The sequence below is a fragment of the Tetrao urogallus genome, assembly GCF_951394365.1.
Source record: "Tetrao urogallus genome assembly, chromosome: Z".
NCBI lineage: Eukaryota > Metazoa > Chordata > Aves > Galliformes > Phasianidae > Tetrao > Tetrao urogallus.
In genome coordinates this window covers 25,239,772-25,257,339 of record NC_136816.1, presented here as the reverse complement: position 1 = coordinate 25,257,339, position 17,568 = coordinate 25,239,772, and the positions used below count along the sequence as shown (strand labels likewise).

The following is a 17,568-nucleotide window of genomic DNA, read 5'->3' as shown; positions in this document are numbered from 1 at the left end:
CTCCATGAAATTCAGAAAAGCATCCATGAAAACAGCATGTGCACCACAGTTGGGTTCTAATTGTTTTCCTTCTCTTAAAACTGTTTACTGAACAAGCAGCACTGTCCAAAGTACTTGCTGAGAGAAAAGATATTACCAGGTGAATCTGCCTTGCCTGGAACAATGTAGTATCTTTCAGCCTGCACACAAATCTGTTGTAATGGGAGTTTACAACATATTATGTTTACCATCCTAGCTAGCAGCATCCATTTGACCACCTCAGTTCATAAAAGAATTTAGGAAAACTGTGAAAAATAAAATACATTATGCAAGATTTTACTTCTCACTTTTGTTAGGGAAAATGCTGTGCCTTTTGTAAAGCATAAATTTGGTGCCATATATATACTCCAGTTCACAAATAGTACTGCTTTTCTGAAAGGGCTGTAGTCCCCTGGTACGACGTTGCCAGGGGCAGAAGACAGGATCACTATGAATCACTAAAGTTAACACGCTGACCCTATGGAGGACAAATGTAAAAAAATGTTTTGCTAAGTTTCATAATTAGCAAATCCAGGCTGCCCCAACTGTGGACAAATGGGTGGCAGAAGAATGGTTTCTGCATTTTGTACAAAGTGACAGGACATGAGAAGAGCTAGGCATCGATTCAGATCTACAGTGTAAGATAACATGCTCAGTCTGCAGCATAATTAACAATTATTCTGCCTACCCTGAAAAGAGGAAAAAAGTTACAACAATCATACTTGAAATACTGCCTTTGTCATTTTATCATCATAGAAATGGCTCAGAGAGGAGTAACAGAAGGTATCAGCATTGATTATTTTATATTAAGAGAGATTAAGGCAGGCTTTGCTAGTCTAGTCATTTAAAAAAAAAATAAAAATCAGAAGAGCTATTTCCTAGCTCTCTTAAATCCTACTCTACCAGTTTTGTTTAATCATTACTTAAGTGCATCGCTAAACAAGACAATAGATAAGTACATATCCCCTATTTTTTCCAGTATGGTTTACCATAAAATGACAGACGTATTTTTATGGTATGGAATGTTCAGTTAAATAAGCCCTCTGCACAGAAGGACATAAGGACATTCATCATCCAGAACACTGAAAATTGCTGAGTGAGTGTTAAGTCTGTATAATTTGTGGAACTCTTTGCTACAAGGCTTTACTGAATCACTTATTTCTGAGCTAAAAAAATGGATTCTGTTGACAACAGTACTAAAAACACCAGCATCTCTTGTTGTGCTATAAACTGTGTAAGAGTTGGCAGTCCTTATGTATCAGGGCACAAGTTGATCACCAGATGGAACTGTGAAGATGATTCTTTTTCCAAATCATACTGTATTGCACAACTGGCCAAAAATATGACTTATTTTGCTTCTCTTGAAGCATCTGGTCCCGATCAAGTTAGTTAATAGTCATTTTTTGGAAAGAGGCTATTCAGTTACAGAGGAGACCATAAAGCATGTTTTTTCTGCAGCTATTTTTTTCTGTAAATGTAACTGCTGATTATTCTTTTTTGTGAGGATTTTCTGGTTGTCTCACTAGTCAGCTTCTGCTCAGTCATGCCCCTACAGTGGTCCAGGTGGTAAAGGCACTGCTTGGCCTTCCCAGCAAGCAGGCTGTGTTTCTGAATGTCCTGTAGAAACTGCCACCACTTCAACTTCAGTTCCTTCCCTTGCACGCACAAACACACACACACATATTTTCCAAAGAACATCCTCCAGTGAAGCAGTCAAGTCTCTACCTTCAAGCGTGACACCTGTACAGTTTTTATCGTTTTAGTGGTGGTTTTAATATCGATGTTAGTAGATAGCTGAGACTTTTCTTCTAAAAGGCTGTCTTTAGATCCATTCCGTCTCTGAAGGGAACAAATAAAAATATCTTGTTGAAAGAGCACAGTAGAGTTTAAATACCATATTTTGATAACTGAAGCTATGACTGCTGTAGGTAAAGGATATGGCAGTTTACAGATACATACACTAGGGATATGAAAGTCTTTACGCTAGATCAAACAGAACCTTTTCCTCTCTCTTGCCTCCTCCTTCCTCCTCCCAGCTGCTGCTCTTCTGTGCTGTTTGAATTCATATTCCTTGCTCAGGAAATTCCACAACTAATTATTTGGTATTTAGCCAAATACAGCAAGCAGTATTCGGCGGGAATTAATGGCCACTGTTGTAAGGAGGTCTGGGGCAGAGTGAAATGAGAGGTGGTTATGGATGTTGAACACTGTAATATTAATTTCTTCCAGGGCCATTTAAGCCACACAGTACTGGATAATGGAAATAATCTGATTTTGATTTTGAACAGGAATCAACCACACAAATTACTTGTTGAAATGAAGAACATAAATTTGCTTTGTCTTAAGTATGCCAGCTTCTCCCTTCCTCCTGAAGCAAATTCTTACAGAATTCTTCCATCATAAGCATGAATGCTACTATACTTGAAGTTAGCTAGTCTTGAAGTGAAAAAAATCTGATTGCTGTTCTAAAGTTCTTTGAACTTAAAGTGATTCTAACTGCTTATACGACAAACTAGGGCAAGCGTTGCCAATTAAATTCTGTGCAGTTTGCACACTATATGGAGTATAAGCACACACCTCTTGTATATCAATATGCCAGATTAATAGACATGAGGACGGCTGTGGGAAGGAGATATTTTTTATGTTTCCTGTTATTTTTATTTCATATTTGAAATTATATTGCTTAGATTTCTAAATGACAATTTTGTGTTATTTTGCTGACAATCATGCAGGGCGTTCAGAGTACTTCTCTGTGCAGTGCAGCCTCACCTCAAGCACTGGGTGCAGCTTTGTGTGCCACAATAAAACAAGGACATACACCTATCAGAGAGCTAGGAGGGAGGCCTACAGGGGAGAGCTAGGAAGGAGGGCTACAAAGGTGGGGAAGGGCATAAGAGGCAAGATGTGTGAGGAGCAGCTGAGGTCCCTGGGTGTGTTCAGCCCGGAGCAGAGGAGCTGAGGGGAGGCCTGACGACGGCTGCAGCTCCGCACAGGGAACGGAGGGGCAGCGCTGAGCTCTGCTCTGTAAAGGGTCTGCAGCACAGGACGGTGGGCATGGGATGGGCTGCACAGGGAAGTGGGCACGGCCTCTGTGCCGGAGTTCTGCGGGTGCCTGGACAATGGTATGAGTGTCTCCCAAAGGGTATGAATTCTGGCTGGTCTGGCTGGAGCCAGGAGCTAGGCTCAATCTTTGTGGCTCCCTTCCCATTGAGAGTGTTCCATGATTCCATGAATTATGAATCACACTCATTTTTTTATAGAACATGCCATGTCATACATATAACATCTCATTTCCAGCAGTGATAGCAAAAAAATCAAACAAATACTATTAACAATAATAAACACTCTAGGAGAAAGGAAGATTTTTACAGCCTGCCAATACAACTTTACCCGGGTATATAAAACAGTATTTAAGTAAAAAAGCTTCTTGTAACTACACAGCTTAGCTGGAAAAACTTCCTCCAGGTAGAACAGCAAGTAATTCTTAGAGAAATAGCAGATACCCTTCAAATACCAGGAAATTAGTTGGAAATATGTCTGGAATTTTTCCTTGTATGTTTCCTTTAGATTACTAGTATAACAGAACTGCAAGTGCTTTCTGAATATTAATTTCCTACTCAGTTTTTAACTTTTATATAGCTATCCAATCTAAGGAATGCTACCATAGCTTCTGATAAAAGCTAGTGATTACACTTACGGCAAGTTGTCTCCTTTTGAGATTTCACTCAGTTAAAAACTATTCAGCATTTGGAAAAAAAAAGAAAAAAAAATACTTCAGGCCCAAGCAGTAAGAGGAGGAGAAAAAAAATGACAGTGGACTTCACTTCCAACCAAATCCTGAACAAACCTGTACATTTTAATGAAATTTGAGAGCTGATTATCTTCCTTTAGAGAACTTATGTTCTTACGAATGCATCAAACTTAAACTGAGAAAATATCTTTAACAGCAGACACATGTGTCCACTGCAGGCATGTGCTACAGAATTCCATGTATTTGGAAACAAACAAAACAGACTGCAAAATGTAAAATTTCCTGTTACACTGCTTTGGGAAAAAAAAAAAAAAAAAAAAAAAAAAGGGTCAGCTTTAACTATCACTGAATAACAAAGAACTTATTTAAATAAAACACTAGATTCCCTTCTGTATCAAATAAATAAATAGATGAAAAATGGAAAATTTTAAAGGATGTATAATTACTAACCTGTTGAGAAAATTGGATGCTGGGACCTTTAACATCTGAGGATCGTGTAACAGGCAGTGGAGGCACCAGATCATTTTTCGCACTGGAATTAGGATATTACAAAGTAGATACTGCTGTAATGAAGTAAACTATAAAGTGTACACAAAAATAATACTGAAACTGACCCAGGAAGTTACCTAAGCAAAGTGTGGAAGACCCACACGTGAGTTTAGCCATCCAGAAGCTATCATGCTGACTATCAATAGTCAGTGGGTGGAGGAATCTCCACGGCACCTTTCATCCCATCTTCATTCCAGTGCCTCTTACCTCCTGGTCTAGAGGGACAGTTCATTTTCACATGAGATGAGCCCACCTGGAATCATGCATATGCCACATGTCTCCCAGGATCCCACCTAACTGAACCTAGCCTCTCAAGCCTCTTGCTGCAGAGTACAAACATTTTCTCTACAAATCAGTCTTTTTGGAAAGACCGACCTACTCACTGTTGAGTACACTGGATTTCCTGTGAAGCAACTTAATACAAATGACATTTTGATTCTAATTACAGATGTACGTATTTGGAAAGCAGATCATGAATTCTCTCTTTAGAAACTTCAAGATTTACCTCCAAGGAACAACAGAGGTTTATTTTTCACATTTTCCCTTTTCTAAATGGACCAAGAAGGCCTCTGTGGCCAAAAGAGACCAGAAATGCTTCTGTACTTCTTTGAGTCACATAGGTCTAAAGAGGTACTATTTACAGGTTAAACTGCATCCTACAGCAGCAAACAATCACATGTATGCCCTTTCTAATCTAACTGCAAGCGGGCTCTGAACAATTTCTGAGCTAGAATAAAACAGTACTTTGCTCATAATCCCAGTCACGTACTTCACTTCAGACAGAACAGATCTTTCACCATCAGAGCACTGGGAGCGCCGATACTGACGGTAACTTCGAGGTGAATGTGAATGCCTAATGCGTATTGGGTCGCCTTGAGTCCTAGGAGAGACACAAAATTCACAACAGCAGGTCAGTATATCAGACCTTCGGAATAGAAACAAAATGCAGCTGCCAGCTGAGAGACCCTCCCTTTTATTTATTATTTTTTATAGTATAAGAGGCAGCTTTTTACACTCGCTGAATTTAAATAGCTGATGCTGTTCTTTTGAGTCTGTACCTGGAATTCAATGCTTTACTAAGTGCCTTGGTCACAGACAAGCACATCAGTTTTTGGAAGTATTCAATACAGAATGACTTAATATATGCAGCTTTAACATCATCCTTTTCTGTTCAGTGGTTCTGAGGAAGCAGATTATAATGCAAAGTGTGATTCCATTTCTGTCACAGGCAGCTGCCTGCACTAAGACATGGCATCCCAAATGGGCAATTATTGCAGCAAAATAGATGCCTGTTCTTAAGGAAAGGGGCTATGCCATGGCAGCTGCCTGCGATAAGCAAGGGGGCTGAACAAGTCAAACAGTGCTTTAAATGGCCAGAATAAACATGTAAGAAGAAAGCTTAAATTCAAGAAATTGGTTATTTGCATTCAATTCTCCCTCATTCTATAATGCACAACACATAGAACAGACTTGTGTACACAGTGATGTACATACAGAACATACAGACGTACGGCAGGTTCATAAGTGTGTGGCACACAGCAAAAGATTAAGATTTTTTTTCATATTTGGTAAAGAAAATACTAGGCTTTAAAAAGATGAAGTGTTTTCATCCAACCCATGCTAGCTATACATTTGGGGTAGATAAAATTTTAGGGATTAAGTATAAACCCAATCCTACTTCAGTATAAGAAAGTTCACATTAAAAAAAGAAAAGTAAGCTTTTATATTCACAAAGAAAAATCCTGATAGAAACTCACTCTATTTTCGTGTACGGTATTTCTTTCAGTTGCTCCTCAGACAGTCCAGATGGATCCACAAGTTCCTTCCTAGAATGCATTAGGCAAAGTAAAAAGTCTAACAGTAGCTCCCAATTTCAAACCCATTATTTTTGTTATTACTATTTATGTTAGACTGGAAAGATTTATTGAAACAAGCTGTTGTCAGCCCTGAGACTATCTTGACAACAAATAGAAACCTATTAAGAAATGTCTCTATTATCACCTTTGTTGCTCCATCTGCATGTCACATCCTGTTTCACTCTCAACTCCTCACAGTCTGATCTTTCAGTTTCACAGTATCAAATGCTGTGTATACTGAACATCAGATATGCTTTGGAATGGTTAATCTTTCCAAAGATTAATCTTTGGAAGGTTAATCTTTAGGCATAATATAATAGGTGGCCTCATCCCAAAAGTATCACCATTACAGATAGACAGACATTTTGCAAGCCCCTGCTCTAAAACCTGTATTTTTCTTTATAGTTCACCTACATACAATAGACATCTGTATTTAGTGCATTCAGTATTCTACAGAATCTTCTACAAGTCATTTACACCTGCATAATTTATCATGGCACTTAACCAAATCCAAAAGTGGTGACCCACAGCTACAGAGAAAGGGATGTGATTAACCATTTGAGGGACAGTGCAGCAGTCATTCAGATGCTATACTTACTGAATATGTTTCCACAGTTCTTCTTTAGCTTGTACATCTGGGCTTCTCCTACAAATACCAACAAAGACAGCAAACTGTGAAAACCATCATCTGACACACTGTTGTTCAATAATCAATGTTAAGAACACAGCCTGCACAGAAATCATTGAAAGCATAGTCCACCTGTGACTTGTACATATAACGTTTGTTAACTCAGAAAATACATTAAATTTCATTGCTTTAATGTAATTGAAAAGTTATTTCCTCTAAACTACAAGTCCTGTTTCACTAGTGAAAAACACACTTAAAATATCGATGACAGAAGGCTCCTCTTTGCAAGCCAGCCACTGCTACCCAGTTACCTAGCTGATGACAGCCTGTTTTGGAATAACTTTTGTAAAGGAGAAACCTTGTGGCCCAAGGAGCTCTCCGTGAACAGGGAGAGAGGACAGACTATGCCAGTCTGACACAGCAGTCATCCCAGTGCTCATTAGTATAGCATCCACTGCTCTGCTGAGGTATCATAGCACAGTTTTTGCTTTCTGGTCATTTCCAATTGAGGTTTCTCTCAGTTTACTTAGCACTTCATGTCTGGGACAAACCAAAAAAAACCCACCATCACCCGTAAAAGCTAGTAACTCTCCCTCACACAACCACACATCCCACACCAGCTCTATATGTTAGCATGTATTTAATTCAGGGAAATTACTTAGCTAAAAATCGTAATTTCTGCAACACACATACAGAAATATAGTAAGGCAAGACTGAATAGCAAGCCTTATATTTTCCAGTGAAATACAGAAAATACTGCATCCAAACTGGGTCTCCTTTCTCTTCTTTTGCTTATTCTACATCATTGTGGGGGTAATGTAAAATCCTTACTGTTGCTGAATCTCAAATTGTATAATAGACTAAATAAGCACTCTACACATTGGCAGGGATGGCATTTGCATCAGATAACCCTTTCACTGGGACTATACTAACTCTGTGTAGTTAGAACAGCTAGACTGTTCTACATCATCTTATGTGAGATGTAAAGGATGCCACTTCTAGAGGGATTCTGTATGCATAAATGCTCCTACAGTTTCTCACTGATTCTTACATCATCTCATGATAAAGCTTTTTTCTTTTTTTTTTTCTTCAAACAAAAGAGGCTGTCATAGTCCAAGATGCTTTTGGAGTGAAATAATCCAGATACTAATGAAGATATCTGAGAGCAGGACAGGCATGAGCCTTTTAGCATCTGCTAGACAGGCTTTCCACTGCCCCACGACAGAGCTATGTTGGCATCAATTCCAAAATCATTTTCAGTCCCTGTTCCACTACTTCTTCCTTTGATGTGCTCAGATCAACCCCAAACTTCAGTCTGGGAATAATCTGATTTCAGAAACATGTGTATTTTAGTTCATGTTATACAGCTGGTATGAAAGCAGATTGCGTAGGGATGTTAATTTTACTTTTTAGATTTTACAGGTGTAGAAGTGCTGGAAAATACCAGTTTAATGCTTTGCAAAACCAGAGGGAGACAGAAGAGAATCCTGTTAGTCCCTCACAGGATAACATGAACTGATCCATAATGTTCTTGCGCTGGAAGGGGCAGCTGTTCCCAGGCAGCCTCCCTGTCTGCCCTTACTTCTCAGCTTCTCCTGATGGTAATTAACAGCCACAGCCACAGGTAAAGCCACTACAAGTAGCTTGCAGTATGATTTTTATTAGTGTTCAGAGATTTTTGTTTCTCTGTGTACTTGTGTTTATTATATTATGTGTAATGTATTTCATTTTCTTATGTTTTCATTTCTCCCATCTCACCTCACTTCTTGCATTTACTTTGACTTTTCTCTTTAGACCAGTCCATGTTTTTTTTTAACTGTCTGATGTAGAAGCTTGTTATTGGCTTTTAACCTTTCATAGCCTTTTCCACCCCTCAATTCTGAATTGGTTTCTCCTTCTCTGCAATCCCTTGCTCACAGAGCAGCAGCTGCTGTATTCACCCGGGGGCTAGCAAGACAGGCATCCTCCTCATACTGAATAATCTGGCAGTGGGGAATGCAAAGGCTCAGTGAAAAATGCCAGCTTCTCCAGGGAGGCTTTGTCATGCTTACAAGCCCTAGTTTGCCTGAGGAAGCACAGCCTCAGGGTCACCCCCACAGTCCAGACTCCCACAAAGCAGTGCACTGTGCATACCACTAACCCATCAGATCAGCTCATTGCTCTTAGGCATTTATGTAAATACAGTTGTTCAAGATGTGGCTGTAAGTCTCACAGTCTCACCAATCACCAGGAGGCCTCACCTGCAGTAAGAAAGGCTAAATTCTGAGGCAGTATGGGAAGAGAACTTAAAAGAACGTTAAATAAGAAGTCATCTGCACTTCCCCATCTTTTAGGAGTTTTGTCTTCTGCCTCCCTGCTAGCTCTGGCTGACCTCCACCATCTCTCACTCCTCCTCTTCCTTCCACCCCATACCTCCACTAATAAGGAAGCCACTGTTGCAAAATTCCTGTACAGTCAAACATGGTATGCCATGAGGGAAAAGAATATCACAAAGGGAAGTGGCTGAAAACAATAATTCCTCAAGGAAATATTTTTAGGAATTCTCATCTTAACATTATTTATTTTCCACCTGCTTAAGAAGTGTTACATTATTGGGATTACCTTGCAGCATTTGTTCAGCTTAGCTCCAAACAAAAGAATATTCAGAAATATGATACACATGGAGTACCTGAATAAAAGCATTTTTCTATGAAAGCTCTGTTCCTGTCTCCTCGTAAGGCAGTAGGAACACTATCACTCTGAAATGAAGAAAAGTCTGAAGAAGGAAATGTCCTCTTAGAGTATAATGCAGGTATTGTAAGTCCTGCATTAAAAAGTTGTGTTTGTACCGCTCTGAACAGCCTACGACATTATATTTGCAAAGTCTAATCACAATACCTCTCTTTCACTTTGTTTACAACTTTTTATTGTGAATTGTTATACAAATCATTGTTTGGACACATAATGTATGCTCAGATTGTCTTACTGCAATATGTGAATCGAGTTTTGAATGGACAACAGTTTACAAACAATTTGTTCACTAATCAGATTCACTAATGTGCAAGAAATCCAATGGGAATTCTCTAAGTGGTGAGTCTCCAGAGTTCTTTGTTTCTGTTTGGTTTTTACTGGCTCAAACAGCCCTATATTTTAATACGGCCTACAATATGTTTTGCGTCTGGATCTGCAGGCTTATTAATATTGCAATGTGATTCACAAATAGTAAATTTAAATAGCCATGGAATTTTAATGGCCTTCTTAATTAAAAAAGCCCTCTGGCTACACAGATGTTTCACACAAATTCTTGAAAATAAACCCCGTAGAACTAGAATTGGGAGCTCTCTATATCTCTGATTCCTTTAAAAGACAGAAGGTCAAATTCTTGTTAAGTATTTTTATTCCTGAGACTGAGGAGACACCAAACCCTGCCACCAACAATGATTAATACCACTCATTATCAAACAAATGAAACACAGTGTGCCAGACACAATAAAAATGTTTCAGCCATTACTTTGCACTTTCAGAATGACTCTTAACTTGTGCAGACTGAAATAATGAACTTTATGTGAAAGGCTCAACTGTATTATTAAAATGATGGTTTTCTATCCGATGTTAAATGTGCAGATTGAGATAACCATATGGCCAGATCTGAAAATGAAAATAACCATACCTTACACTCTAGGGAATTATTTCTGACCTGCATTCAATCCTGGAAGCAAACAGCTGGGCCAAACTAAATCAAATTAACGTTCTTATACCCTAATGTAGTTGGGTAACAATCAAATAAAGACCTTTTACTAAACTTTTTGAAAAACACTTTTAAAGGAATTCACAATTTACTTTTTCCATTCACACTTTCATACATTACATATCTACACCATACATTGTAGTTTAAGCTGGTTTTCCTTTTTTTTTTCTGTTTTAAGTGAAGAATGAGACAAAGGGAGGAATATAATAATTGCTAACACAACAAGGAAAAGAAATGAGGAGTCGCCCAAAACCTTTAGGATTCCTCCTTTCTTTGCATCACCTGCAATTTTTTCTTCTTTTGTATAACATCACTCTTTGCTAGCAGTAATTTTGGGACATACACAGCAGAATGTTGCCGCGCTGGTAATAAAACCCATATCTTACTCTCAGTTGGCCACAAGAGGGAGCTCGTAATGTCCTTGCAAAGAAATCTACTTGGCATATGGAAAAAAAAATGACTTTGCTATAAATTTAATCTAAGCCAGTTTACACTACTTTTTGTATAATGTTTTTTAAAAAAAGTTAATCAAAACTGATCAACTGCATTTTGTGGCATCCATACAATTGAGCATTAATATCTCTTATTTTTAGTAATTTATCATTGTGTAATTACACCTAATAAAGTTTGACTTTTGTGCAGCTGAAAGTGAACAAGACTGCACAAATCCAGTTCAAGTAGAAATTCCAACACTTGAAAATGTAATACTAATACTATGTCTCATTAAAAAAAAAACAAAACAAAACTTTAAGCTATGAAAATGGAGATAAAAATTAGTCTCAGCACCAAGTATCAGGGTGGTGAAGGGGTACATACGATCGAGATCTGTGCCTGGATCGCCGGTAGTTTGGATCTGCCTGGCTTTTCTCTTTTTGTCGCCGTAGCACAGCTTCCCACTGAGGAGCTGAGTCAACCATGTCATTTTCTTGCCGTAATCTGCAGAAAAAGTATCGGAACTTAGTCTGATGTTTCCAACACAGAGTGCTCAAAAGCATCAAGAGCATATTTATCTCCACAAAAATTCATCTCCTGCAATGCAATATTTTTACATTTTATCTTGCCAAATTTTGATTCATGTTCCCAAAATACATAAAATGCAAGAGCCTATATAAAAAATAGACTCACTAATTTGTTATCTAGAAATAACTTAAGCTGAAATGAATCAGTCCAGACATTAAAAACAGACCTACAACTCAAATTCAACCTGTCCTTCCCCCCCCCCCCCCCAAGCATAAGGCCGATACTGTGACACAAGACTCCAGTATTATTACAACTTACTCATCTCCTCTGTCACCCAAGGCCTTAGCAGCGCTTCCCAGTGAGCACCTCCAGTCTCTGGAACAGGCACTAAGCCCAAAGTGAAAGGGAATATCCCATCACAAAGGAGACAAAGATAATCTCCTAATTTTATTTGCCTGACAGAGGCAAAAAACTGGGGAAGGAGGAAAGCTTTAAACTCCAGCTCTACTCAGTGTGGATGGTTGTGAAGCATGAGATGAGTCCTGCTCAGAGGTGCAGATAAACTCATTACTCAAACAATGGTGGAACAAGATAGAAAGGAATATGAAATCTTAAATTCTGTGAATTATTTCATACACTGAAGTATCCAAATTCTTTGGATCTAAGATATTACAGAATGAATTGATCTTCACATGTGATTCTTTTTCTTCCAAAGTCATGAATCCCATTACTGCAATTTATTAAAGATTAAAACAAATGTCAATATTCTGTAGGATGAACATGTTTGATAGCAGGTTGACATAATTCTATCATGAAAAAGCTAGTCAGGACAAATGGCGCAACAATGGTTGGCCATTAAAAGCTCTGCAGAAGCTTCAGAGCTTTGGGTTGCAAATACTGCTGTGATGATAAAATGCTAAGCTGGGATAAGTTGATGTGTTTAGTTACGGCTGTGAATTTAAAATTCAACAGTGATTTATATACAAATAACCCTGGAAAATATCACTCCAAAAGAACAAAAGTATGACCAGCACACTGAAGAAACTAGGGAAGCTTAACAGAAAAAAAATAAATGGGAAGCTCACAACAAAAGAAACTATCAGAGGTAAGTGTTTTACTTGGTGGAGACAAGACTGCCTGAAAAATGTACAGCATGCTGTTGTTGCTCTTCAGTAAATATGTACCTTTCAAGTTAAATTTACTCTATCCACAGCAGGGGGCTGGAGCTCAATGATGTTTAAGGTCCCTTCCAACCTACGCAATTCTGTGATTCTACATATTTAATTGTATTGGGCTGAACTGACAAAGCAGGTTGCTGCTTTTGCTTCAATAAAATCTTCACCCACATGCATAATGAGTTTTGAGCTAGATCCCTAAGTACTGTAAACAATCGTAACTCTAACAAATGGCACTAAGCATCTGGAACAGACCACAATATTAGGTATTGATTTCTGAGCAGTTTTTTTTAAACCTCTAATCTGGTGGTAGGGATTAACATAAGCATCTATCTAAGGCTTTTGTAGAAGAACTCACACAGTACAAGTAATGAATTGTGATTTTCATCCTGAATAATCCACTTTGTGGAGACAGCAATAATCCCACATGGCATAAACAGTATGAACTGCCTCCCACATATGGCCATCACTTAAACCTGAACAAAAAGAAGACATGAGGTTGTCAGACCAGTGCTGCCACACTGGGCGCTGGATCTGCCTGCTTGCCATCTACTCTAAATATACCCTCTTTTAATTTTAAACCGTTCCCTCTTGTCTTATCTACATATGCCCAGAAAAAGACTTTCTTTCCATCTTTCCTGTAGTCCTGTAAGGTCACAGCCAAGTGTCCCCAGAGCCTTCTCCAAGCTAAACAAGCCCACCTCTCTCACCCTTTCTTCATAGGAGTGGTGATCCAGCACTCTGATAATCTTGTGGCCCTCCAAATCTCCTTGTCTTTCTTAGCTAGAGGGCCCCAGTCTTGGATGCAGTACTCCAGGCAGGACCTCACAAGTGCAGAACAGAGGGGGACAATCACCATCCTGTGCTAACTCCCCAAGTTAGCTATGCCTTTTTTTTTTTTTTTTTTTTTTTTTAATGCAGCCCAGACTTTCTTGGTTGGCTTTATGGGCTGCAAGCATGCACTTATGAGAAAGCCAGCACTCAGGTCCTTCTCCTCACGGCTGCTTTCAATCCACTCTCCACCAGCCATATGTTTGTACTTGGTACTACCCCAATCCACACGCAGCACCTTGCACTTGGCTCTGTTGATCTTAATGAGGTTTGCACAGACCCACTTCTCGAGCTTGTTCCTCAGGATGGCATCTCTTCCCTCCAGTGTGTCAATCACACCACACAGCTTGGTGTTGTTGGCAAAGTTGATAAAACTGCACTCAATCTCAATGCCCATGTCACTTCACTAGCAAAGATGATAGTGCTGGTCCCAATACTAATGCCCACTTGTCATTAGTCTCTACCAGGACATCAAGCCATTGACTGGAACTCTTGGAACGTGACCAGCTTACATTCTTGGTTAGTGGAATGAAGTCTAGTTGGAGACTAGTATCTCACACTGTTAATGCTGGTATCCTGTTTGATATCTTCATTGTTGACATGGACGATGTACCCTCAACAAGTTTGCAGACAATATAAAATTCAGTGAATTGGCTAATATGTCAGTGTCATGCTGCCATCCCAGCAGACCTTGACAGACTGGTGAAATGAGCTCACAGGAGTCACATGAAGTTCAGCAAAGAGAAATTCATAGCTGAGAAGGAACAATTCCAGGCATCAGGACATGCTAGGGGCCAGTAGCTGGAAAGCAGCTCTGTAAAAAAGGCCCAAAGGGGCCAAATACGTACAAAACTGAATATGCATTAGCAGTGTGCCCTCGCCACAAATAAGGCCTACGGTGTCTAGGGCACAGAATTAGTGGAATGACTATCACCAGCAGCTGAAGAGAGGTGATCCTTCCCTTCTGCTCAGCCCTCCTGAGGCCACACCTGGAAGAATAGATCCAGTTCTGGTATCCTCGGAACAAGAAAAACGTGGATATTGCAGAGAGTGTCCAGCAAACAGCCATTAAGATGATGAAGAGACTGGCTGTGAGAAGAGCTGGAACTGCTCAGCCTGGAAAATCCTGAAGAAAGCTCAATATATTTTTATCCACCTGATAAAGGCTTACTATAGAAAGAAAAAAGCAGACATTTCTTCTGTAACTGAAGCATGAGCACTGCTCTGAAAGTAATGCCTCCTACTTTATTATGTCAGCCCACAACATCAGAGCTGGATTACGGTGGTATGGCAGTAGATTGAGCCTTCCCACTGACATTCCATTACATTTTATTGCTGTGCAAAAGATGGCAGCAGAGCGGCAGTCTGACAGAATGGCATCTGAACGAAAGTGCATATGAAGCAAAGGTGTGGAATAGAAATGCAGAAAAAGCTGCACTCATCTACATTCACCGACGTCTGCTGAATGCTTCTGGAGACCAAACAGTGGATGGAAAGGTCTTTATAGAGAGAGTGCTGAGGTGCCGGAACAGACTGCCCCAAGAGGTTGTGGATCCTCTGTCCCTGGAGGTGTTCAAGGCCCGGTTTGATGAGGTGTGACAAGGAACAAGTATCTGACCTTCCATAAATAATGCTTGTTTACTTTAGCACTGAAAATCACTTTTGATCTTGTCTGATTTCAAGTGACCACCTACAAGGAATAGATGCTGCAACTTCAACATTTTTAGTGTATCTTAGATTTCTGAGAATGTCAAAAGAACATTAAAATTCTTGTCCTTTCATACAAATTGATTATACTCTTTTTAATTGTAAGCACTTTTCTACTAAGGTTGGTAAAGGCCCATTCACTTTTTTTAGAAAAGGATAAGCACTACTTAAGTCTTCTCACACTTCAATCTTTATATTGCAGAAATCTTTTAAAAACATTCCTGTGGCCAGTCTCTAATTTTCTTGACTTGCCTGTGAAACTCCCAGAACTAGATGTTTCACAGGAGAAAAAGGCAGGCAAAATTATACTAAGAGAATGAAATACAGAATGCACCTACTTATCATTGAAAATATACCAGTACTTCATTCAAGCTTCAGATCTCACCCAGAAAACAAAACCTCCATGCACAGCACTTCACTGTTAGCTGAGTATCTCAGAAGACTGCTCTAATTTAAACAATTGCCAAACAAATCTCATGGTTCATCTAAGCTTTATACGAGGCCATTTTAAGGATTTTATAGAATCTATTCAACTCTTGAAAGTTATTATGCTTAAAATGCACATTTCTCACCACTGTTTTAACATACCAAACAAATCCCTATCTTTAAGAGCTTCAAAATATCTGAAAATAATTTATCACTAATAATTCTGCAGCTGAAAGAACAAGGAATGTGACAAGTTGTGGAGACTGACTTGAAAAACTTATTTTAATCAATCCCTCTTTTGTCCAGTGACTCTTTTCTTATGCTCTATTTATGCAAAACGAAGTTTTATGTGCTTTGCTAAAATACATTTTATAAATAAACTCTCATGCTGCTACCACAAGTGCAATATAAAAATGCTACAATGTCAGTTGTTATGCCAACTTCTTATCATCAAGAAAAACAGAACATAAGATTCAAAACATACTAGCATCACTTGATGTTAATTGATGTTTTTCTATTAAAAGCTGTCATTGTACATATTCTGTGCTTAGGCCTACAATTCACATTTTGGAAAATAAAAGTACTGACATAACTAAATGCAAGCATCTAAAAACAACATCAAATTTCAGGTCCATTCAAAACTATTTCTTCTACTTGCCACAACTGCATATTTTTTGCTAAAAATAGATGTTTGAAAATTTTGAAGTGTTGAAGTATATGCTGTGAATATCAAATCCACCATTATCCACTTTATTTGTATCAATACTGAAAGTCTCTTATAAACACATCTGGTATTTGATTTTGCAGTTCATTAGTGAGACCTTTCCAAGCAAGAGGTGAGAGTACATATTTGTTGCATTCACCGAAGGCATATATGCGATACGGCAATTCTCTCTCTTTTTATTCAAGCAAGAACTCGATGCTGCTTCGGGAGGACTGCATACTTAAAAAAAACATTAGTTCTTATTCTCAGGGCTGCCTGAAGACGATCCATTCTCTGTTTGTGTTTCATATAAATTAAAAGGTCCAAACGATAAAAAGGTCACCTGTTTCTCTTCTTTCGATGCTCTCTGTTGGAATTTTCGGATTCACTGCCACTGCTGGTGTTACAACGAGAACGTGATCTGGAGAAGAGAAAAGCAATATCTCATGATCTCCTTAACCACTGACATCTTGTAAGAAATGCTGATGTTCTCAACAAGGAATAAACAATGCTGAAAAGACAGTATTAGGAAAATTAGAGTTACAAGAGTCTAGAAGGCTTGTCCACACCTGAGAGTCATACTATCTTTTGCTTATTATATGACTGGAAATTTCTGCTTCAAAGGAAGCAGAGTCAAGTGACTGCTATTTTCCTTTTGAATCACTGCACTGCATTTTTGAGCTTAATTATTTTAGCTCTCAGCATTCTTTGTGAGTATGTCACAGTGAAGTACTTCTTTGAGGTGTAAAAAGTTCTGCCTTTAAATTACATGCATTCTAGCTCCTTTCTTACCCCCTGTTGTGGGACTCCCAAAAAAAACTTTACATGGTTATTCTGATTTTGCTGGCAAATCAGAATGCTCACTAGATCTGTCTTCTTCTGTTCATCTGTAACTTTTAAGTTGAGCTACTAATAAGCTCAAATCATTTTCTGCGTGTTAAGCTGTATGGATAAAGCATCACTAACACTGTGCTTCTGCTGATCTTTATAGGCACAGAGTGGCAGGTGTGCTTATCAGCACAGCTTTGAGATAACCCCAAGCACAACTACAAAGATGGTGTGAGGAAAAAAAAAAGGAAGCAGCACCTTTTTTACCATCTCCAACTGCAGAACTTCGAATGGTAAAATGACATCTATGGCTCTGATTTTTTTTACTGAAAAAGACTAGTGAACCAGGCTGATAGAAAGTCGACAGGTAACACTGAATATTGAACTTCAAGAAGAAAATGAAGATCTG

The 17,568-nt window shown here is 38.8% G+C and overlaps 1 protein-coding gene across 1 annotated transcript in view; it reads right to left on the bottom strand.

Moving 5' to 3' along the window:
- Positions 1-1,731: 1,731 nt before the first annotated feature.
- Positions 1,732-17,568, bottom strand: part of EPB41L4A (erythrocyte membrane protein band 4.1 like 4A) — a gene marked incomplete at both ends in the record, with an annotated part of 129,664 nt that continues 113,827 nt past the window's right edge. The window contains 7 exons of the mRNA XM_079548648.1: positions 1,732-1,857; positions 4,220-4,301; positions 5,088-5,198; positions 6,076-6,144; positions 6,773-6,820; positions 11,346-11,465; positions 16,675-16,752. Of these exons, the coding sequence (XP_079404774.1) occupies positions 1,732-1,857; positions 4,220-4,301; positions 5,088-5,198; positions 6,076-6,144; positions 6,773-6,820; positions 11,346-11,465; positions 16,675-16,752 (634 nt within the window). The remainder of the gene's footprint in view (positions 1,858-4,219; positions 4,302-5,087; positions 5,199-6,075; positions 6,145-6,772; positions 6,821-11,345; positions 11,466-16,674; positions 16,753-17,568) is intronic.